The sequence below is a fragment of the Erpetoichthys calabaricus genome, chromosome 12, assembly GCF_900747795.2.
Source record: "Erpetoichthys calabaricus chromosome 12, fErpCal1.3, whole genome shotgun sequence".
Taxonomy (NCBI): domain Eukaryota; kingdom Metazoa; phylum Chordata; class Cladistia; order Polypteriformes; family Polypteridae; genus Erpetoichthys; species Erpetoichthys calabaricus.
The window spans coordinates 47,768,691-47,792,795 of NC_041405.2; the positions used below are offsets into that span (position 1 = coordinate 47,768,691).

Genomic DNA, 24,105 nt, shown 5'->3' on the forward strand with positions numbered 1-24,105 from the left:
TCAAATAATTTAAAGACATATCTAATTTTTAATTCAGCTTAGAAGACTTTACTCTAAAGCTCAGAAGACTTTACTCTAAAATGTTGCTGAAATGTGTTACAATAACAACCATTTAAAGATGTTTTTAAACAATATGCAGATATCTTTAAGTTAATTATAGATTATCTTTAAATCACTTCTTTATGTGAGATGTTTAATGAAACAAGATAACTTTAAAATCCCTTCCTTTATTTAAATATAAATTAACGATATGCCGGAGCATCTACTTAACTTATACAAATAACTGTTTAGCAAATTTTAAAAAGTTTTTAGGTCTTCAATATACAATTTCATTGTGCATGCAAAGAAACATTCATGTGCTCTGACTTAAAGAAATGCATATTTGAATGACATAGAAAAGACACTTCTGTTTGACTGAATTAAAATTGGCATGGCCATTCTGCTTGCGGCGGCACGGTGGCGCAGTGGGTAGCGCTGCTGCCTCGCAGTTGGGAGACCTGGAGACCCGGGTTCGCTTCCCGGGTCCTCCCTGCGTGGAGTTTGCATGTTCTCACCGTGTCTGCGTGGGTTTCCTCCGGGTACTCCGGTTTCCTCCCACAGTCCAAAGACATGTAGGTTAGGTGGATTGGCGATTCTAAATTGGCCCTAGTGTGTGCTTGGTGTGTGGATGTGTTTGTGTGTGTCCTGCGGTGGGTTGGCACCCTGCCCAGGATTGGTTCCTGCCTTGTGCCCTGTGTTGGCTGGGATTGGCTCCAGCAGACCCCCGTGACCCTGTGTTCGGATTCAGCGGGTTGGAAAATGGATGGATTCTGCTTGCAGGCTGTTGTTTTCATTTGTCCTTATCACAATAATTTAAAGCTATCTTCAAATATTTCAGAGTAGTTTAGGTCACTTAACAATCTCTCTAAATGATGACTTGTCTCTTAGATGAGACTGCATGGAAAATTAGATAAACCTTGTTTAGTAAGTAAAAATCCCTTCTAATCAGTAGAAGGAGAGAGAGACACAAAGGCGATATTGGGAGTACTGGTGTAATACTAAATTGGAATTGGAGACCCATCTCAAACAATTAGCAGGGGTTCAATACCTGTTCAGGCAGGCCCAAACAGACCGTTGGCACACTTATTTTCTTTCTTCTATTTAAGTGTACTGTTGTATTTGCAGTGATCATTCATTTTCCTTATTATTTTTTTTTCTTTGCTGTTTTGGTCTCCTCAATATTTTGGTTTCTGAGATGGATTAAAGGGCATTTTGTATCTCCCACACACTATCACTGGGTGCAAACATACTACCATGAAAATTTCTATAGGAGGGTGACACTGAGTTAAATTCCAGTGGATGTTTTTCAGATGTTGATGAGCAATAAGCAAAAGGTATCACTGAAAACCACAGAAAACAAAAACAGCAAAAAAACAGTATGAGGAAAGTTCGAAGAAAGAAAAAAAATTTACCATGTTTCTGTTTGGGGATTGTTGTGCACAACTGAGCTGCGACCACAGAACTAACTGCTCTGTGGATGACTCATTCAGGCATTTCAAGGTCTTTTGGGCACTTCGTTGTACTGAAAGTATCAGTTGAATGCATTTCATAGTAACAAGATTTCTATAGACTCGTGTCATATGGGGAAACTGTCGGGACCATAAAAATACTACGTTGTAATTAAAATTTCATTGTAAAGATATTCGTTGTAACGGAATTTTACCTGTATAACAATTAATTACAGCATGAAACAAACAACTATATTTCATGCAAGTAAGCCTTAAAATGATCAAAGAAAACTACAGAAGACGTAAAGCACTACAAAATGAGATACATACTGTAAGCAATTTATAGAAATACTTCCTAAATCAGTCTGGTTGGAGAAAATCGCACAAAAGAGTCACATCAATAATTCACATGTACTGTATAATTGAAGCACACACAAGAACATACCTAACTGTAAGATCAATTTAATCAGAGGAAAAATTAAGAAAACCTACATTGGCAGAATTAAATACATCTGGCAGCAAGAAGTTGAGCAGAGACCACAGCTCATGTAGATTATTCTGTAAAGGAGTTCCAGTTAGTAGGAGTCTGTTTGTCGTTTTAAATTCACGAACAATTTCAGAGAGCTGTTTTTTTAGAAAAAAATAAGAACAAAACAAATGAACTGATTAAACTGTACTTTTAATAAGATATAAAATCTACCTAATTATTTTTACTTTGAGAAAATTAGAAGTTATTTAATCACACCTTTCTCAAACATATCCTGTAGGAGTACAGTTTAAAAAATGCCACTGGATTGTATTATTTGGACAACTAATAGTTTAGAAAAAAATTAATTCTTAAATGTCTGCCTGGGCTTTGGAGTAAAGAAACAATTATTTCTTAAAAATCTCTACTGAGGCTTAAGGGTACATCATTGCACATGGAAAATCACTGACACACGTAATAGCCACAAAATGTTCTCAGACCTTGGACTTCTCGTTCTTTATCCTATGTGCCTCATCTATGACCAGGTACCTCCAGTTGAACTTCTTAAAGACAGACTTTTCTTTGATTACCATTTCATATGAAGTAACACAAACATCCCATTCTCCTGGCATCATAACATCACGAATAAAGGCAGCCTATACAATAAATAACAAGATTCTGTTTTACATTCTTAAACAAACCAGTCTCTATACCAATTTAAAAAACTAAGAGACAAAAATATAAATCTAAGGGAATGACACTTCTAGCACAAGGCACTAGCCAATTAGATTGTCTAAACCTATTAACAGGTCAAAGCTATATCTTAATGGTAAAGTTCAGCATAAAAGTATTACAAAAAGTTCAGAAAAAGATCTAAAAGACTTATTCCAGAGCTGCAGCTTAGAAGAAACATGAATATCATAAATCAGTCTAAGCAAAGGGTGATTACGTTCAGACAAAACAGAAATACTTACAATTACAAATAGTGTAAGTAAAGTTGACGCTACCAATTACTCAAAAAAAAAAAATCAAAATTAACACAACACCATGAATGGAAATTGGTTAGGAGCAAATTCTGCATATACATTTGAAATTAATTCAGACTCACATAATTGTACACAAAGCAATGTTCTTCATAGTTTAGCTGATAGTAGCACCTTGAGAACTTTAAATCTCACACCTGACATCATGTTGAATGTATTAAGTGAACATTGACAAACTTCATCAAATTAAATGGTCCGCTCACCTTAAAATATTTCTTACATTTGCATTAATTCTTCACAAACCTAAATCACTTACCCTAGCATCCTTGTCTCCAATAAGACAGACAGCTCTTAAGGAAGGGACCCAACGCTTAAATTCGTTCATCCAGTTATGCAGTGTTGACTTTGGAACTAAGACCATATGAGGCCCAGGGATATTTCTAAAATGTTTTAGATAACCTAGCAATGCAATGGTCTGCAGCGTCTTTCCAAGCCCCTACAGAAACACAGATGAAGTGTGGAAAGAGAAAAGTGAGCATAACATTGTCATAGTGTTAGTCACCTCCCACAAGTAAAATACCGACTTCCTTGTCAAACAAGTCTTTGCTTAGTTTAAATGACTTTTGAATATACTGTAAGATGGTGATTCAAGTAGATTTTCCAGCATGTGAAAATTGAAAAATGTGGTTTCTACAGTAATTGCAAATTATAGGAATTAATATTCCTCTATAATAAGGTTTTAAACAACTAGTAAGAAAGGCACAATATAAATTAAAAAAATGTGCATCAAATTATTATTTAAAAAAGTACCTTAGTAGCTTTCATAGATAGATAGATAGATAGATAGATAGATAGATAGATAGATAGATAGATAGATAGATAGATAGATAGATAGATAGATAGATAGAATTCTTTATTGTCATTATGCACACACAGAATGAAATTTTTTGTTGGTAGGACTCGGCTTCAAGGCACAATACTTCAGCCTATTATTGTATATACACAGATAGGGCAAGAATTTTAAGATCAAAAGTTGACCCAAAAAATTATGTTTGGCTTATCAACAAGCCTCACTTCAAGTGTATGAAAAGGCCCTGAAATCCCTATACAGAAAGTAATAATGAAAAGATGTGCTATTCACATTGTAGAATCATATCTGAAGCATAACTATCTTACTGTAACTAATTTCTTAATTTTCTAAATAACAGACAAGCTGTCATTCATTATGCACCCAGCTTTCATTAATAATGAAATTAATCCAACAGTTAGCAAAAAGCATACAGTAATCCCTCGCTATATCGCGCTTCGCCTTTCGCGGCTTCACTCCATCGCGGATTTTATATGTAAGCATATTTAAATATATATCGCGGATTTTTCGCTGCTTCGTGGGTTTCTGCGGACAATGGGTCTTTTAATTTCTGGTACATGCTTCCTCAGTTGGTTTGCCCAGTTGATTTCATACAAGGGACGCTATTGGCAGATGGCTGAGAAGCTACCCAGCTTACTTTTCTCTTTCTCTTGCGCTGACTTTCTCTGATCCTGACGTAGGGGGATTGAGCAGGGGGGCTGTTCGCACACCTAGACGATACGGACGCTCATCTAAAAATGCTGAAAGATTATCTTTATGTTGCTATCTTTTGTGCAGCTGCTTCCTGAAACGACATGCTGCATGGTGCTTCGCATACTTAAAAGCTCGAAGGGCACGTATTGATTTGTGCTTGAAAAACAAACTCTGTCTCTCTCTATCTCTCTCTCTCTTTGTCTGCTCCTGACAGAGGGGGTGTGAGCTGCCGCCTTCAACAGCTTTGTGCCGCGCTGCTTCGCATACTTAAAAGCCAAACAGCCCTATTGATTTGTTTGCTTTTCTCTCTATCTCTGTGACAGTCAATGCTCCTGACACGCACTCCTTTGAAGAGGAAGATATGTTTGCATTCTTTTAATTGTGAGACGGAACTGTCATCTCTGTCTTGTCATGGAGCACAGTTTAAACTTTTGAAAAAGAGACAAATGTTTGTTTGCAGTGTTTGAATAACGTTCCTGTCTCTCTACAACCTCCTGTGTTTCTGCGCAAATCTGTGACCCAAGCATGACAATATAAAAATAACCATATAAACATATGGTTTCTACTTCGCGGATTTTCTTATTTCGCGGGTGGCTCTGGAACGCAACCCCCGCGATGGAGGAGGGATTACTGTATTACAAAACCTAATCAGAGGCTCGACAATATTTGTAAAGAATGTCTCATCAGAGCGCAGTCTTCACAGTAAAGCACAAGCTCTATAACATATTTTGAGAGATCTCAGAGCTGGGGGACATCCACAGAGATACAGTATCTCCATGACAATCAAAATAATACATGAAAATTTTCAGCATCTTTTAATTTACACTTTTCCGAACAATGCGGCAGAGTGATTTCTTAATTAAGGAAACCAACTCTGTGTCATTGTACAGAAGCTCAGGGATTGAAATGGGCTGTTACGCACTGGTATGGTGTACTGCCTTTATTCCATTTTTTACATCGTGTACTGGCATCTCCCGCTCTGACCATGCTGGGGATCCTCAAGAGGTTCAATGTAAAGTGCATACACAATAATGATTAAACTCCAAGAGGGATCCAAGGGCTCAATTAAAAAATTATGTAAAATCTGCAACACATCAGGAGGAGAACAACATGAAAGATGTCCCGCCAACACCATCAGCAATGCTTACAGCTTCAATTGGAATGGCCAATGACAAGTCTACCTCTGACCCTCAGTTATGGACTGAGGAGACAACTGCTATGCAGGACCGGATGAAGTTACTTCTTATGTTCTTAAGGCCTGTGCTGACCAACTTTGTGGTATCCTCTGTCATCTGTTCAGTCTGTCCCAAAGACTCCAGAAAGTGCTGCTGCTGTGTACAGCCTTTCCCTCTGGCCGTAATGAACATTGTTACTGAGCTGCATTGGCTACTGCTAACTCCAGTTAGAAGAGCCGTTATTACAAGGGAATAAAAACCAAGCTTTTTTCCCCATCCACTCTGTCTCTTCATCACTCTTGGCTCTTTTAATGATCCAGAAGATACAGCTTATCCTTTTTTTCCACTCCCTCTCAACAACTTTTGTTGATGTGACAGGCAACCACATTACCATGCTCCTGCTTCAATTTCACCACTGCCCTCCCTTTCTCTCATCCCACTCCAGGACACCTCATTCTTTTGTTCATTGATTCATGCCGGCTGCTCACACTTCGCCATCGCTCCTCCTGGTGGTCCTCATTTGTATAGCTAATTTGTGTTGTTACCCTACTGCACAGTCCTTGCACTGCATTGCTGCATGGACGGTAGTTCATAACCAAGTCACTACATTATTACAGCAAGTAATGTGACAACAGTGTTGGGGAATGCTACTTTCAAAAGTAACTTAGTTAAATGACTCATTACTTAAAAAATGAAGTAAATATATTACAGAGTTCATGTTATAAAATACCTGCGGTGGGTTGGCACCCTGCCCAGGATTGGTTCCCTGCCTTGTGCCCTGTGTTGGCTGGGATTGGCTCCAGCAGACCCCCGTGACCCTGTGTTCGGATTCAGCGGGTTGGAAAATGGATGGATGGATGGATGGATGTTATAAAATACAGTGTGTTACTTTTCTCCTTTTGTATGAAAAGCTGAACATTGCACTGGCCAGCATTTGCTATTGACTTCTTAGGAACCTTCATGAAATTGACCAGAAACACAGCCAAATCTGGTTATATTCTTGTGTTTTAACAAATACATTTAGTAATTCATGTGGGGTGATGTAAATAACATCCATTCCCTTTTACCATCCTCAAATGCAAGCCCTCAAAGATTCGCAATATGAAATCTAAATCACACTTTCAAAATATCTATAGCAAATAGCTTGATTAAAACTGATTCTTTATTTTTAGAGATCTGTTATGATGGGAATGCACCATGCAATCTTCAGAAATCGAGGGCAAGTGACTACTCATACTGCACAACCGAGTCACCAGTCGTATATATGTGCTCAAACTGTATAACCACATTTAGTTCACTTAACACGCTACAACATCGGTGCGCAGACTATATGTGTATGTGGCCCCCGAAGGACAGTTTTACACATTCACAAAATCATGATGGCCATAGGCATCTCAAAATGTTAACAAAGAAAAGAGATGCATTCCTGACTCTTGCCATACTGTGCTCTGAAAGTACAAAGAGAAGAGGAAGGCGTATCTGGACATGTAGATGGTTGAGGCATAGATAATATGGTCTGTTTATTTTAAAGAAAGAAGTAGGGGTACATAGGCTATGTAAATGGAATGTAATGGTCTAATTTGTTTTAAATTTTCAATTTCAATCTCAACTTGTAATACAAAATATAGAGACCCATAGTCAACATAACCAAATATTGAGATTCGAAAACTCATTAAAAATAAGTATACATTTGAATATATTCCATCATTCTGGGTGCTGTATATATTTTTATACTCTATGCATATATACATATACATTCCTCATTATTTATATTTTTGCTTTTTTGCGTGTGGTGCATCGGTTAAGTTCATCATTACAGTAAACAAACTCAGACTAAATTATTGTTGTTGCCGTTAAAGACCAAGTATCTTGCTAATTTGCATGCACAGAGGGTTGGTTATAAAAGTTTTACAGTTTTTTACAGTTCGTGTGCTTCCATTTTTGAATGTAAAATTGGTGTGCTCATTAAAGACTAACATATCTGCAACTGCAGCCTTCAAACGAATACAACACTTGAAAACATAACACTTCACAAAACAGAATTCTCTGTGAGCACAAAAGTCCTGTCACAATGTCTTGGCTAAACTGAAAACCACAGCCTTGTCTATTCTGGGCCCTAATCACCCCCGTGTTCCTAACTGGCTATCTGTCTCTCTCATTGCTTTACCACCTAATAGCCACCATGTGCTAAGTGTACTGGTGTAAGAATGTAATCCATGTGGATGCTAAACATTGGTGGTGTCTGAAGTGATTCCCCATTGTCTATGTAAAGTGATTTGAATAGGTTAGAACAGTGCTATATAAATGTAATTAATTAAATGAATTGAAGAGAAAATGGATTGAGACTCAATTTAAACATTAGAAACCGAGACAAAATTGCATGTGATTGCTCAAAAACATTAAATGTGAAAGAATAAAAATAAAGGTAGTGGGCAACTAATTAGGTTTGCAGGAACCAACCCGACTTGACACTTTTCAGCACAGGACACCAGCTGAGTACGGAAGGCAGTAGCTGGTAGTCACTGATTAAAATATGAGATTAAACTACACTCAGTTTCATTTTTTTCCCTGTTACAGTTTCACCAAATGTATAAGACAGTAAACACAAGATTACTGTTTATATTTCATTACATCTTCATTTTAGGCATGATGTGTTAAGCCAGCAACCATCCTAAGAGGCAGACTGTTAACTGTGTATTGGTTGAGGTAGGCTAAATAAGCACTGCTGACATGGAAAAGGTTCTTATGAATTGTCACTTTAAAGCTGTTACAATAAAAAGGAAAAATATGGCACTGTATAAAAACATTAAAACAAGTGCTTGAAGAAATGTAAGTTAATTTGTCTCACATTTGAACATACCATCAGAGAAATTTGTAAACTCAAAAGTAATATGTGAGTCACTAACTCTAGAGATTATTCAATTAAAAAAAAATCTTCTTATATATTTAAATACACAGACTTATTACCGTATGTTGGGGTGGTGAGCAGAAATTGGTGTGTTGTCATGTAAAAACTTTGGAATACGCTGCATTTGAGTATAAAATTATTTAATTTACTAGCTCAAAACCAAAATATCAGCAACCCCCCTGTTTACAAATGAAAAATAGGTTGATATTACAACAGCATTCACTAAAATAATCTATACAAACCATTTCATCTGCTAGAATCCCATTGATACCATTTTCATAGAGAGAAATCATCCAGTTTAGGCCTCTTATTTGATAGTCTCTCAAAGCACCATTTTTCACATCTGTAATATATAAAGTATTAACTGGTTAATAAATAAATAAATATGAAATTTTAGTTATTGTAATCAGTGTTCAAAAACACATGTAAAAAACAGTTATACTGTTAACTTTCAGTCAAAGATCTACAAATAAAATTATTAGTAACATACATTCACAAACAAGTAAAAAAAGTTATCTTGCCCAGTAAATGTTGAATAATCAGTATTTAATTTTCAGCATGAACAACACATGCTGTACCAGTACTAATACCATAAGTTATATTTATCTAAATTTGTGGTATGCCTAATTAAACCTGATAAAGTACTTGTTTACTTTAAAAGTTACAAGAACTATGTTTACTTTTAATGTTTAATTATTTAATACCTAACACAAAAGAAAACAGCAAAATGATAGCTTCTTACAAGAGGGTGATTCTTCAAATCGCACACAAACATTTGCAGCCTTTCTGCTTTCCAAAAGCAGCTCCTCATCTTCCTCCTGTTCTGTACGTCGATGTCGATAACTGCAAGTTAATTGATTCGACAGCATCACACCTTCAGTAGCATCTTTCAAAGATCACTACTAAATATTTACACTCAGGCCTAGCTCTTCCACAATCATAACGGTGCACCTTGGGATAAAGGGCATGAATTGCAAATCTGCCTGTCAGTAAGAGAACTGTGTAGACACAAACAACCAAGAGAATCTTAAAAACACAGAAAAAATACTTCTTTGGATGGTTACAGTTTTTGGACATTAACTCTTGAAATTATGTGAAATAATTAAAACAAAATGGAATATGGACATTTTGGATAATTTTCAGTTATTTATTTATCTGTCAACAAAATCTAACAGCTAAAGAGTCACATTGGTTGCAGCAAAGTCATGAATTCAAACACCCCTGTGGACTAACCACATGGACTCAGCTATGATTGAAGGAATACAAACTTCTATTAAACTTGTATCATACTGAATTCAGCATTTCTGGATTTGTATTCAGTGTGGAAAGCACCATAACAAATACAAAATAATTGACTAAATAATAAATAACAAGACACCATAAAGCTCTCAGAATTGCTACAGTCTATTTAAATTACATTATAGGAAACGATGTATGTGCTGTACAGCGTGAATATTACTCAGTACTATTTTTTTGATCTATTCATCTCCACCAAAGGTGTTCAGCTAAAGTATTTGAGAGTCTTAAGTGCTATTAAATTACATTCCAAATAACTGCCCTAATTAATCTTTACATGAACTGCTGGAATAATTTCTTTCTACTCTCTGGTAAACTTGACAGGAATGTAAATGTATGTAATAATTGTATCTGATGTGCTTTTTGTGTACCACAAACATTCTATTCAAACTAGACTTTAAATATATTCTGCATTTTAAGGAACATGTTGTTTGACTTTCACCATCAGTGTTGATAACATTTAAAAACTGTATTTAAGGCCAATTTCCACATGATCATTACATTAGTATAAATCCAAATAAAACAAATGAAATTATTCCTTACTCGCCAACTGAGAGCAGGTTCTGTTTTTCATCTTTCTTGATTCTTGGTCTGCCCAGCTTAACCTTCAGTGGGGACGTGGGTGATTTCTGAGCCGCCGGCTGAATAAAATGTGCAAAGAGCTCTGTTTGCTTCAACAAAAATTCAAACCTATTTGCTCTGTCTGCCTTCTGCATAAAAATACAGAGAGTACATAAATTAGACAGGTAAGTCTGAGATATAGACAAGCAGACAGAAATTCATTTTATTCAAACAACACACAAGTTCAATCCCATAGCTGAATCATGTTGGATTGTTACTAAACTTTTGACTTCTGTAAAGATACTTTCCCCCCTAAGTAACAGGTACTGAAGCAAATTATGGACAACTCTCATAACCCCATCCTAATATCACACAACAAACCCTCTTCCCTTACTGGGGCACACACTGGATAGCACATAAACGCATGACTCCCAACATTGCTATAAGTTATGGTTTCCCTTTGAATTATCAAGTGAGATGAAATTCACTGTCCTCCACAAAGTCATCAGCATATCAAAGAGAAGAAGGGGGAGGGTATGGTGGCTTGTCCATCGTCAATTCAGTGGTTTTCAACCTTTTCACTTACCCGTGAAAATAGGAGAATTACTTCGGGAACCACTAAGGCAGAAATATAAAATGTTATTTATATAGCACTTTGTGTACTAGTTTTTAAGTATAATACTATGAAATGAAAATTCTCCAAAATAACCAGAAACTAAGCAGTAGAAAATGCTAATAAAAGAACTGAAAATTGAAATTGAATATAATAGAACAGAATTGAAGTTTTTACAGAGAAATATTTAATTCAAATAAAGCTAGTATGAAATCTGGTGTTGCTTTTTCGGAGGAATACTTGATAATTGTGGCTACAGTGTTGTTTCCAAGAGAGGAAGCACTGAAGTGACATCCATTTGGTTTCTCTGTTTGTTTTTTATCACTGATAGGGCTGAAAAAGACTTGTCAAACAATACAACTACAACTAACAATTTAATAGCCCTGTAACTGAGAGAAAGATATTCTTTTTCCAGTGATATGCAAAATTGTGACAATGATTGCATTTTATGTTTGGACACCAGAGTGACATTCAGAAGACAACTTGATCATGTTTTCTTTTTCATGATGATTAAGAGTACATGAGTTGACATCTTCCTTTAAGAGGTTATTAAACCAGATGCTATCTTTATGAGGATACTCAGTTTCAGGGTAATAATGGTCAAAGTTCTGAACTAATGTCCTTAAATGTTGATGTATTATATTGAATATGAATTTCCAGTTGACAGTAATCAAAAAGTCTTGAAAACTGGAAACATTTCTGTATCTTCTTCTTCTACACAACTATCCCAAAGACCCAGTTTCTTTTTGAATGCATCTGTCTTATTTTTCAGTGTAAAAATATTTATACAAAACCCTTGAAGAGAAATATTAAGTTCGTTGAAAGGGCTAAAAATGTCCACCATATATGTAACCTTAGCCATCCATTCCTCATCCAATAAAGGCTCTACTAATGCAGAGTTTCACTCTCGCAGAAACTGTTTTACTTCATTCATTTCAAAAAGGAGTGAAAGAACCCTTCCCCTCAATAGATACCTCACCTCCACGTAGAGAAGGAGTTGTTAGTGTTGCAAGTCCATACTTTTACAGAGTGTTGTAAACAGACTATAGTTCACAACTCAACTATGAATTTAAGTTATCTTCTTCACCGCGTCATTTATTAAAGTGATAAGTTCAGTAGAAAGTTTCTTTACAACTAGGTGCTGTCGGTGAATCACACAGTAAATGGACAAGATTTCTGGATGAGCTACATCCTTTATTTTCGAAACTACCCCTGATCAATGTCCACTCATGTTCACAGCACTGTCCATATATACCACGATGAAACTTGCCCCAGTCTAATCCCTGCACTTAAAAATACTCATTACGAGCACTAAATATCTCTGAACCAGCAGTCAGTCCAAGTAAATCAAGAAAGATGTTCTTCCCTAAAGTCTTCATCTTCACTATACCTCATGAAGCAAAGTAGAATAGCATGGTTACTCATGTCAGTTGATTCATCAAGCTGAATTACAAAACATCTCAGTTTCTTTTCCCCCTCTACAATTTGCACTTCAATATCACTGACCATATCAACAATTCTCCTTTGAATGACGTTTTCCAAAAGTGGTATAACCTCAACTTTATGAGTGGCTTGAGCACCCAAAATTTCCCGAGCAACATTTAAGCTGCAAGGCTTTACTAATTCTTCATCAATAGTGAAGTTTTTTTTTTCATTTTCAACATTCAAAGAGCAATTAAATAAGATATCTGATGTGGTGACGTGTCACTAGTCGTCATCTTCTTCATGTGAATTTTCTGACTCTTCACATGGTTGTGTAATCTTTGAACGCAAATGACGAACAAGTTTGGAAGGTTTTATAGTTTCATTTGACAGCATTTCGGAATGTACTACACACAAGGGTTGTGGCAATAGTTCACTGCCAGGGGCTACAGTGAATCCAAGCTTTAAATACTCCTTATTTTAATGCCTAACAAAGTATTCTTTTGGGTTTTTTTTCAGTTTCTGTTGCACATTCCTAAGTTTTTTTTTCACTTTTTTCTTTTAAACTTGAAGCACTCATACTTAGCTAACTTTTGGTGTCATCACTACTTTTCTTCTATTGTTTCTGCTGTTAAAGAAAGTTCAATGGTTTTGCTGTTATTTTCTTTCCATTTTGTAAATGTTTAAAATTTTAAAGCAATGTTTTTGGAAATAACATAAAGTATTTGCAAACAATATGCATGTGCTTTTGACAGGGGAGCTGACACACATCAATGTGCTGTTACCGAAAGAATGAACCTGCCCCCTCCATACCTCCTTGGCAGACTCTTGGCACTGCCACCTATACTTATTGTCCCAGGCAGCACGGCCCCAATCCATGCACATACATGATCCAGGTACAGTATATAAGTAGCAACAACTCTTTCATGGACTGGCAGGAAATTTCTGCCAGACCAGGTCCATGGATCAGCAGTTCAAAAACACTAAAAAGACTCTAAAGTGTGTCGAAGGGGAGAGGGTGGTTTAGGAGGATTGTCTCACACTGAGGCTATTTCCACACTACTGAATTTTTATTTAAAAACAAAGAACAATCTCCGTTCACACTGGAATTTTCACATCGTTACAAAAGGATCTCAGTCCATACTGAAATGCCCAAAGACAAATATTATAAAGAATTCACCCACACTGAGCATCAATGGCAAACTCCACATAGGGACTATGTGGTGAAAAATCCAGAGCCGTGAGAAAATCTGATTCCTGTGTGCTTTCAAAATTATCAGTCCACACAGAACTCTGATTTAACAGCATAGAAAAAGAAAGAAATTCTTTAAAGAGCTATAGCAAATTGTCTCCTGCTAATTACAGTTAAAAGTAAAAGTATTCACAACTGGTAGTCATTAAATAAAATATCAAATGTTAAAGCAACACTTAAAAAATATTTAGGTCTGTAATATTTCGTGAGAGGATTAATTATAAGCAGTCCACAGCAATTGTAGGGTTATCTTGTAAGAAACTACATTTGTAAAACTCAAAAGGGAACCATACATAGATATACATTAATAAATAAATAAATGCATGTGTTATTGTGCCTATTTCTTCACTTTACTGCACTGTGCTTCCATGTCTCTCTCTGTCCTGTAATATTGTAAGCTCGGCTGCATTCTACACCCATCCACTTGTTAAGTTCCTAACCCTTGTTATTAATTTAGCTGCGGAATGCACTCATCCTTCCTGGACAGATTAACTTTGAGTAATAAACACAGATTAGAGGCTGTCAACTGAGTTTTACAATCTGATTTTCATGGAGCTCTGAATTTTTCACTACAGCAGTAAAGCCCCGGCCATGGGATGTATCGCAGAAATATAGAGACCAGTAAATAATTTGTGTTTTATTCATGTATACAGCATTCTAACTTTACAAATTGCAATTTAGATGCATGCAGGTAAGCAACACAACAAAGCATCACAGAAAGCAACTCTTCTAGGCCTATTATGTTGGAAAATGTTTTTCTTCTTTGTCAATCTAGTTCCACAAATTCTTCACCTCAAGAGCTTGGCTGTCAGTTCCTCCTCTCTGTCCCTTTCTTATACACATCTTTGTTGTCAGTCCTCTCAGACTGAATGTTTAATAGACTTGTGAGATAGGAGTTGAGGAAAACATATTATATTTTCATATCACAGAAACAAAAGCTCTCTGTGATGCATCAATGACGTTGTTTCATATACTGCCTCAAAAAAGGACAATAAATATGGGTGGGCATATTACTCAGCACAGACTTTACACTTGGAGGAACTTTTGTCATTTTACTATAATGTCATGTGTCTTCCTAATACAAATATTTGCGACCCATAGTTTAAGAAACTGCTCAAGTGTGTCAATAGAGGCAGGGGAGGCTTTCGCCCCAGTGCTGTTTGCAGAATGTCAGAATCAGAAGAATGAAGAACTGAACACAAGGGGCCTCATGTATAAACAGTGCGCACGCACAAAAATGTTGCGTACACTTGTTTCCACGCTCACTTCAAAATGTATGAAAAACTAAACTTGGCATAAAGGCATGCACATTTTCACAGCAGCTTCACACCATGCATGCTCAGTTTTGCTCAGCATCAAAGCAATGCTACTGTTTTTGTGCTCTTTTTTTAGATTCACATCCATTATGTGGACTATATCAAATACACCAAAATTAATTGCATATCGTTTACAAATGTAAGGCACTAGATTGTAAACATTCAGAAAACAATATAATGGTGGACAGAATGGCCAAACTATTTCAAACACCATAACTACTTTAGTGTTGTTACTCTCAGTGCACTATTGAGAGTATTTTAATGCATTATATCTTCGGTATCACAGCTGCTAGTCGGAAAGCTCTACAGTGGGTTGTGTTGAGAGCACAAACGATTATCAGGATACAACTTCCAGTCCTGGAGGACACGTATAGCACATGCTTCCTTTGCATGGATTCCACTCACCCATTCCACAGACTATTTAAACTTCTCCCATCCAGAAAACACTTCAGAGCCTTTCCTGCACAGATCTCGAGGCTCAGAAACAGTTTCATCACAAGAGTTATAAACTCACTCAATCAGTCCATCAAGTGCTCCTGGTAGAACCGTTTGTACTTATAATTACAATTACCTCACTGTAAATATGCACCACAAGCATAATATTGCACAACCTGAGCCACTTTATGAACCATTTGCACTATCTGCACTACATGTATATGTATATTGCACTTATACTTTGATATTGTATGTTTTTCGTTGTTTATTATTGTATTATTATAATTATTTTTATAATTTTATAGGAAAATTAGTTTATGGTGAGGTTGCATATTGAATCTCATTGTACCATACAACGACAATAAAGAAATTCAATTCAATTTAATAGAAGGTAATGCATATTTACAGATGATGATCTCCGGCTCGATGTAGATTTCCAAGAGCTATCCTCTTGGAGCTGTGTGCCATTAGAATACTAGGATGTATACTTGATATACGGAGTGGTGGCTCTGAGGCTAGGGATCTGCACTAGTAATCGGAAGGTTGCCGGTTCGAATCCCATAAATGCCAATAGGGACTCTTCTCTGTTGGGCCCTTCAGCAAGGCCCTTAACCTACAATTGCTGAGCACTTTGAGTAGTGAGAAAAGCGCTATATAAATGCAAAAGAAAGAATTATATTGTTTTCATTATGAAATACTTTAAAGCATGTATTAAACATGTGGGGGAACAGGGGCATGGCGGTAGAGAATATGAAGACATTTATGGTGTGGAAATTGGTTACATGGAGAAAGAAAATGGAAGGACAGGAATTGGGGATTGGTACATTTGACAGAAACTACTGTTAAAATAAAGAATAAAAGAATAAAGAAAACTCATCCAGCTCTACTTTAATGAAAAATAAAAAAAAATAAGAATAATGTGTAAATTTCGAGATTAAAGCCACCAAATACAATGTTTTTCCTTCCCTGCACTTCATTGAGCAGGAGCTAAATTTCGCATTCGCATAAATTCTTTTTTTTTCCCCCCCATGTGCTTTTGCCCTTGTTTTTTAACAAAACACTAAATGGAAGGGGCTTTTTATATTGATTTGCATATTCAAATAGGTGAAATTCTGGGAGGAGTCAAGGTGGGCCTGTAGGCATTTGCATTTGCATTCAAATTCACGTTGATTGGGATTTACAAAAGGGAAACGCATAGAACTTTGTTTACGCACAGTTTTATGAATCCGAAATTTTTTGTGCATAAGCACATTTCCAATTTTGTCCATACGTCATTCTCTATGCACAGCATTATACATGAGGCCCAAGGTCTTTCAAATCTACTGTTTAAATCTGGTACCAAAATTCCTGAAACTCTGGTATCATACCATTTTAAAAATTGGGTTTATCATACTTTTCACCCCTTCAGCTGAATTAGATAAAATGACCTGTTTTCCCATTTTATTTTGATTTTTAAAATTATTCACTTTTACTTTGTTAGGAAAAACATGTTTCTCTCCAAAAAACCTGAAATGAAAATAAAGCAAATGCAACAGTTTGTACTCACCCTCTTTTCCTCATATTCTGGGTCAACTTCTGCTTCTAGTCTGCCAACAGCCTTTGGTGGAAGTTTCAGCTGAAAAGGAGGATCTTCCTTCTGAATTAAAAGGAAGAAATAATATATGCTTTTTAATAAAAAAAAAAGAAGTCCATTCAATACAGCAAATCTGCTCCTTCTCTAAACTAAAATCTACCAAAGCAAGCTAGATTTCATGGTCTGTGTACTTGACCTGGTAAAATAAGCCTACAAAAAGAAAACAAAATATACAATCTTCAGAATTTCTGATTTACTAAAGTGAAATTCTGAATGATGCTATAGAAGACAGTGTTACCAAAAAGAATTAAAACTACTTTCTGTACATGGCTTGTGTATAACATAAAAAAGAAAAATTACACTGCATATCGAACTTCAACATGGGAGGAAGCTTTCTTTGGGTGTTTCATGTAAATTATAACTATGTATTATTACCAGGGCTGTAGAGTCGGAGTCAAGAGTCCAGGAGACAATTTTGGGTATCTGGAGTCGGGGTTGGAGTCGGCAAAAATGTACCGACTCTGACTCCTAATAAATTTAAATTGTAATGAAAAAAAAATACAGCAAGTTCAAAATTTCACAAACAATAGTCTTAATTAAGTACTTCTCTGATGAAAGAATAAAGCCCAGTGCATAGTTGTGTTACTACTAGTGTGAAGTTTAGCTGAGCTATTCTACAACCTGACATTCACATATTGTAATCTGGATTATGGTACATTACAAAAAGTGTTTTCATTTTATTTCAGACATAATGTGTTTAACAAGTTAATCTGAGTATAAACAAGTGTAATGATGTAGGTGGAGGTGTGTACTATGGCCTGATGTGTGTTCAGGGGTTCTTGTCTTTTGTTTAAACTTTAAACTGGCCAATACAGTAGAGAGTCAGCTTCCTAGCCAGTAGTTCTGCGGTTAAATGACATGTATGTTGTCTTCATTCAATCAACATGGAAAATACATCTGCATATTAAATACAGAGGAGTCGGAGTCGGGGAGTCGGAGTCAGAGTCAGAAGTACCGGAAACTAAGGAGTCGGAGTCGAAGGATTTATCTACTGACTCCACAACCCTGATTATTACCGTGTCAAAATGTTACAAATTATGGCATAATAAGAAAAACGTAAAAGAAACGTTTGCCAGGATTTGTTTGTCTTAAGTTATTGAAATAAAGGATAAACATCTAATGAAATAAAACAACTCAATTTTGCAATTGAAAGAATCACACATCAACAGACTGATCAAGTAACTTCTTAACAATAGATGTATATAACCCAAATAATTAACATTTTCAGGCAACAAAAAAATTCAACAGCTAGAAAAGGAAGGGTACAATGAGAGTGCAGGAGGTTGATGATGGACAAGTGTATAATACTATTACAAATTAAGAACCATCTTTCAGTATTGTTACATTAAAAAAAAAATCTGACTCCAATGACAACACTGCAAAAAACTAGAAATCTGATGTTAGTTTAATGTAGGTAAGATTAATGAGATATGTCCATATGTAGATTTATAATTGTGAAGTTTTAGAATGTCAGCACAAGCTCCAGAAAGACGATATTTAAAAGAGGGCTGTCAAATGATTTGTTTAATTGCAACTAATTGCAAAAATGTATTTGGTTAGTCTCAATTAATTGTATGTTTAACTAAGGTAGTTTTGGTTGCTCAGCATCATCCAGTAGTAACCTGTCACTAGCTGCTCAAGCTTAGAAGACTAGTGGGTTTTGTATAAATTTTTGATATGTGATATGATGCGATATCTGACATGAAAGTAATCCATATTACTAACCGAGAATGCAAAACCGGATGATGGACGCAGGCACATCCGGCCATGGGCCGTAGCTGCAAAAAGACGTACTGCGCAGGCGCAAAAAGAGTCCGCGAGAGTCGGCTGAGGAGCCGAGAAAGGCGGACAAAAGAGGGCGAGAGAGAGGCGGATGAGGGGCCGCGAGAGGGCGCAGGCGCAAAAAGAGGTCCGCGAGAGTCGGAGAAAAGAGGCGACAAAGGCGGATGAGGGGCCGCGAGTGGCGGACAAGACCACAGAAAAAAGGAATGAGCACCATACAAAAAGGAAGAAATGAGGCGCAAGTCAACGCAGGAAAAGCACGAAACACATTGCACACGAAACTAGACCCAAAAAAAAAGAGGCTCGCGCACAACAGCAAGGCACCCCCCCCCCCCCCCCCCCCCCCCCCCCCCCCCCCCCCCCCCCCCCACCCCCCCCCCCCCCCCCCCCCCTACCGGCACCGGACGGGAACCACACCAAGAGGGGGATTCAACAAGCCCATGGAACACAAAAAAAAGAACACAAAACCACCCCCACAGACCCTACAAGCGAGGGACGGGGACACACACAAAGAGGGGGATTCAACAAGACACAGGAACACAAAAAGAAAGAAGACGCTCGCGCAACAACAATCCTCAACAACCACCCCCCCACACCCCCCCCCCCCCGCCCCCCCCCCCCCCCCCCCCCCCCCCCCCCCCCCCCCCCCCCCCCCCCCCCCCACATCCATAAGAAGTCACACCCAAGCCACATATTCTAAAGTGAACGTCAGCACCTTCACACTAGACAGCATAGGTGTCAGCATTGGTGGATCTCCTTACAATAAAGCACTATTAACCGTTCAACTGCAGAAAAGGAAACATATTGAAACAAGTCATGAATACACGGTCACGGGTACAAAACGAAAAGGAAAGGATAACAGGAACAAACACACGAACATGAAAGAAACAACAAAATAGACGGCTATGCAGCATAGGTGGATCTCATTACCATAAGGCACTATTAACCGTTCAACCGCAGAAAAGTCTCCATATTAACAGTGAGTGCAATACTTCTTATTACTTATCCATATTTCTAAAAGAAAAAATGTCTCGACTCCAAAAACGCAAAGCTCAACTACAGCTTCTAACTAACGATGTACCTAAAAGTAAAAACTTTATGAACTGCGTTAGATCCTACAATAGTTCATTTGCTTTTAGTAAATATCAGGCCACCAAAAGGCAATGACCCATACTGCTTTCCCATATGTGCACAAATACTGCATCGCATTGGAACAGTGCACCCTGAAACAAATCAACAACGCAAATATGCACAAATCTACATCCTAGATCCACATGACGCAAACTATCAATCAAATTGCTGCATCGCAACAGGCACGGATTCAAACGAAACACCTCCCGTCTCAGACATACGTTAACGGCAAGGAAGGCTACAACGGGCGTCTCACACAGCACAGGCAAATCGATTACAGCTCCAAAACAACACGTCCCAAATACTACATATGCAACAACGCGTCTCTCAAACGGCACAAGCAAAACATACCCCGGAAAAATTCATTCCGATTAATGAATGTCATTTGCAATCATTGTCATTCAGTTCACTTCCCTGAAGAAACAACTGGCAATACAAGTAATACATTTAGACGTTGTTTTCAAAAGGGTCAAATTAGACTGCCTTCTTTACATTCATGTACTGAATATCTACAGAAGATTCTAACTGACGATGTACCTGAAAGTGAAATCTTTATCAACTGCATTAGATCCTACAAATCGGTATCCACTATGAACATTAACGGTGGCACTGCACGTGACATCCGTCTTCAAAAAATGTTGTTTATTGATGAATGTACAATGACATGAAGTCACTTACTCAACACCATTCATAAACTTCTACAAACGTTTATGAATAATAATGTTCGATTTGGAGGAAAGGTACTTTTATTAGGAGGAGATTTTAAACAGTGATTAGCTATTCTTCCAGATGCCATGCACTCAGCTATTGTTCAGTGCACCTTAAAATACGCAGACAATTGCCATTGCTTTCAAAAGATACAGTTAGTAAAAAAGATACGATGTCCAGAACCAGATCATAACAATTGCTTATTACAACTGAGAGATGGTACACTCACCAATACAGATGGACTTCAGCCACATATTATTACAATTCCTCAAGCCTTTATCTGCGACGACTTAGTTACAGACAGATTTGGAACAGCAATCTCATTAGACCAAATGCCCCTTTTAACACAACGCACTATATTATGTCCAAAAAATATTAATGTGGAAAACATAAATACCCAAGTCATTCCATTACTTCCTGGAGAGACACAACTCTTTCTAAGCTCTGACAAAGTTGACTCTGATCACGATAATGACCATCTTCATTGACATTACAAGTTCTGACCTGGAATTACCTTTTACACTTAAACGGCGTGTACAAAGAAATTTTCCAATAAACCTTTACACTGTGCCACACACTTTATTGTTTGCTTTCTATTTGCATCATCTACACCTTCACACTATTCTATATCTCATTCATACATCACGCTCTTTGTCATTCCCAACACCAGGGGTTGGCGAGCGAAGCGAGCAGGGGGCAGAGCCCCCTAGTGTTTAAGAATTGTCAGAACTCGCTATCTGAATAACACCTTTCAGCCATATATATAATTGAAGCACTGAATTCTGATGCAATTCATTTGATCATTTTACAATAGCAGTAGTTAACACTTTAGATTTTGTTTCATTCACAGATATGAATTGAGGTGCCATTCATAATTTTGGTTTGCCACACATTTTGTTACCTAACATTAGAATATTTAATACACAGCAGCATATTTCCAAGCCAAAGATGTTGCACTTCTGTAATATTTAAATTTGGTAGACTACAAATGTGGACACTTCTGTTCTCTGAACCATCTCGGAGAGTTTTAAATCACAAGCAACTGTAAACTTTGTCTTTCTTAGGCATTATTAATGGGCTAGTCTAGTTAGCATGGGATATGGAACAAGGTTAAATGCAATTAAGGAAAAATAACACATTATACTTTTTACCTTAATTGAGTTCATTACCATTTTAACTAACCAAAATGTAACATCATCTCATGGATTTGAACAGAAACAAAATTCAGAATTTGGATATACCACCATGTTCACAAAAGTAAAGATTGCTTGTATGTAAATGTCTGAAATGCTGACATCTAAAGTGATGAAATGATAAAACTGAAGTATTCAAAAGTTTGATACGATTACACTCCCCAGAGAGAAACATGCTGAAGACTGGTATGGCAGCATTAGTCCCTATGAGTGATGTTGCAAGATCCAAGCATCTGGCAAAATCAAACTTCATTAATTTAAGGTGGAGATACATATCTGAGGTGGTAGTTGTCTTGAGTACCTTGTGCTATAATGCTGCTGGCACAACACAATGGTTGCTCCCCCACAGCTTCAAAAAGCAAGGCTCAAATCTGGGAATGCTCACTTTGTGCAAGTACTTCACTTTTCCTTCCTTAACTGGTAACTCTAAACCGGTCATGTACAACTAAGTATGGGTGTGCCCCCTTACTGGTTTGTTTCCTGCCCTGCACCTTGTGTTGCCATGGTAAACCCTGGCAAATCCTAAAGTGGAATATGCCAATAAGAACTAATGGAATGATTTTTCTAGTATTGATAGTGTCCATTATGAGAGACTGTCTAAAAAGTCTATAGATTAACTGATTTACATACCATCAGGCTGAAATTTGAAGAAATAGCATTTGCACAAAACTAAGATTAGAACAGATCAGCCATCAAAGGACACTATACAAAGAATTTGTAGATTACAGTAAATTCAAACTGATATTAGTGAAGACGCTGTAAGATATTACAAGATCACACTTAATCTAAGATCACTGGTAATGTTGACTGATATGTGTTCAATAGATCTTGTACAAATTTCAATTGCTTTGCAAAGGACTAAAATATACCTCTTACTATACCATTCATTATATAATGATGACAGACACGAACTGAAGTCTGACAGGACCCCCTGTCTACGAGTCATACTGTAGTGAAACTGCCAAGATCACACTTCACTGAGAATTTTACTTAAAAGTGAATAGTAAGATTACTTTCCTGTAACGCCACTTTTATTTGCATTTCGTATTATGACACAGAGGAAGGCGCGCCTCAAGTGACAGGTAACGTCAGTTGACACCTGTGGCATGCACGTGCCTTGTACTGGAGCCCAGCTCGAGCCCATTGTTGGCAGCGCCAAATTCCAGTCGGCTCTGCCCACTAGGCCAACCATTTTCCCGCCAGGCACCCCGAAACGGACCAACAAGTCGGGTCTCACCTCCTCCGACTCCACCTCTTGTGATGTGCACGGTTCCTCTTTGTCCGACATGGAGGTTGATTGTCTTTTGCTGTAACAGTAATTGTTGACAACAATAAGAAAAATATGCCTTTCTTACAGAACCGACATATTTTCCGCCAACTTGAACATAAATATCTACGTCACCGAGACGCTCCCGAACCAGCAGAGCGCCGGAATAGATCGCGCTGCAAACATCGCGAGATGTAGAAATGTCTAGCAGTGTGGAAAGAGAAAGAGCGAGCGAGTAAGATAGAAGGCAGGAAGGAGACAGGGGAATAGGCAGGTAGAGCAACTGTATTAAATATACCGTGACATTTTTAATACTAAGGAAAGCTTTTATTGTTTGGTTACTCCCTGCTCACGTAGAGCGAATGTACAGCAGCGTAACTTGCACTTCCCTTCCATTGGATTGCTTTTGCGAAGTTTTCGTCCTTACTGTTGCGATGTGCATGATAACACGTAAAGTCTTTCCGTCACAGCCTGAGATTTGAATCGTGAAAGAACCTGGCAAGCACGTCTTTGAGTGATGAAGAAAACCCACTGAGACACCAGGTGAACGAACTGAACACGAAAGGGTGTAGGTTTCGAACCCAGAGTGCCGAATCAGTAAGGCAGTAAAGCTAACCGCTGCGCCATTCTAATTTCAAATCTGATTTAAGAATTGGGGAGGGGGGTACGTACAAAGGACCGATGTTACAGAGAGTAACTCGAAAAAACGTTGATCAGCAGTAGCGCTAAACCATGCGGCAGTTAACTGCATGCAGTAGTAATTAAATAATGATTATTATTGCTCTGAAGCACTTGCATTTTAATGGCTTAGTATTATGGCAGGACCTTTCACGTTATCACTTCAGAACAGCCCTGCTGTACTGCCCCAGGAAGCCTGTGCTTGTTCTGCAGTAATGTTTGCAAGGTAGGAACTAAG

General features: G+C 37.5%; 1 protein-coding gene across 2 annotated transcripts in view; it reads right to left on the reverse strand.

Moving 5' to 3' along the window:
• The window catches only part of smarca1 (SWI/SNF related, matrix associated, actin dependent regulator of chromatin, subfamily a, member 1), an 82,983-nt gene extending 59,626 nt beyond the window's left edge, over window positions 1–23,357 (reverse strand). The window contains exons 1-8 of one of the 2 annotated variants that reach the window (XM_028815459.2): window positions 23,160–23,354; window positions 17,022–17,111; window positions 10,420–10,586; window positions 9,323–9,423; window positions 8,823–8,923; window positions 3,253–3,432; window positions 2,454–2,609; window positions 1,980–2,111 (exon numbers count right to left, since the gene is read on the reverse strand). In XM_028815459.2, the coding sequence (XP_028671292.2) occupies window positions 1,980–2,111; window positions 2,454–2,609; window positions 3,253–3,432; window positions 8,823–8,923; window positions 9,323–9,423; window positions 10,420–10,586; window positions 17,022–17,111; window positions 23,160–23,210 (978 nt within the window). In that variant the 5' untranslated portion in view covers window positions 23,211–23,354. Of the gene's footprint in view, window positions 1–1,979; window positions 2,112–2,453; window positions 2,610–3,252; window positions 3,433–8,822; window positions 8,924–9,322; window positions 9,424–10,419; window positions 10,587–17,021; window positions 17,112–23,159 lie in introns of both variants that reach the window. The other variant, XM_051935221.1, reaches the window with a different exon arrangement.
• Between the last annotated feature and the right edge of the window lie 748 nt (window positions 23,358–24,105).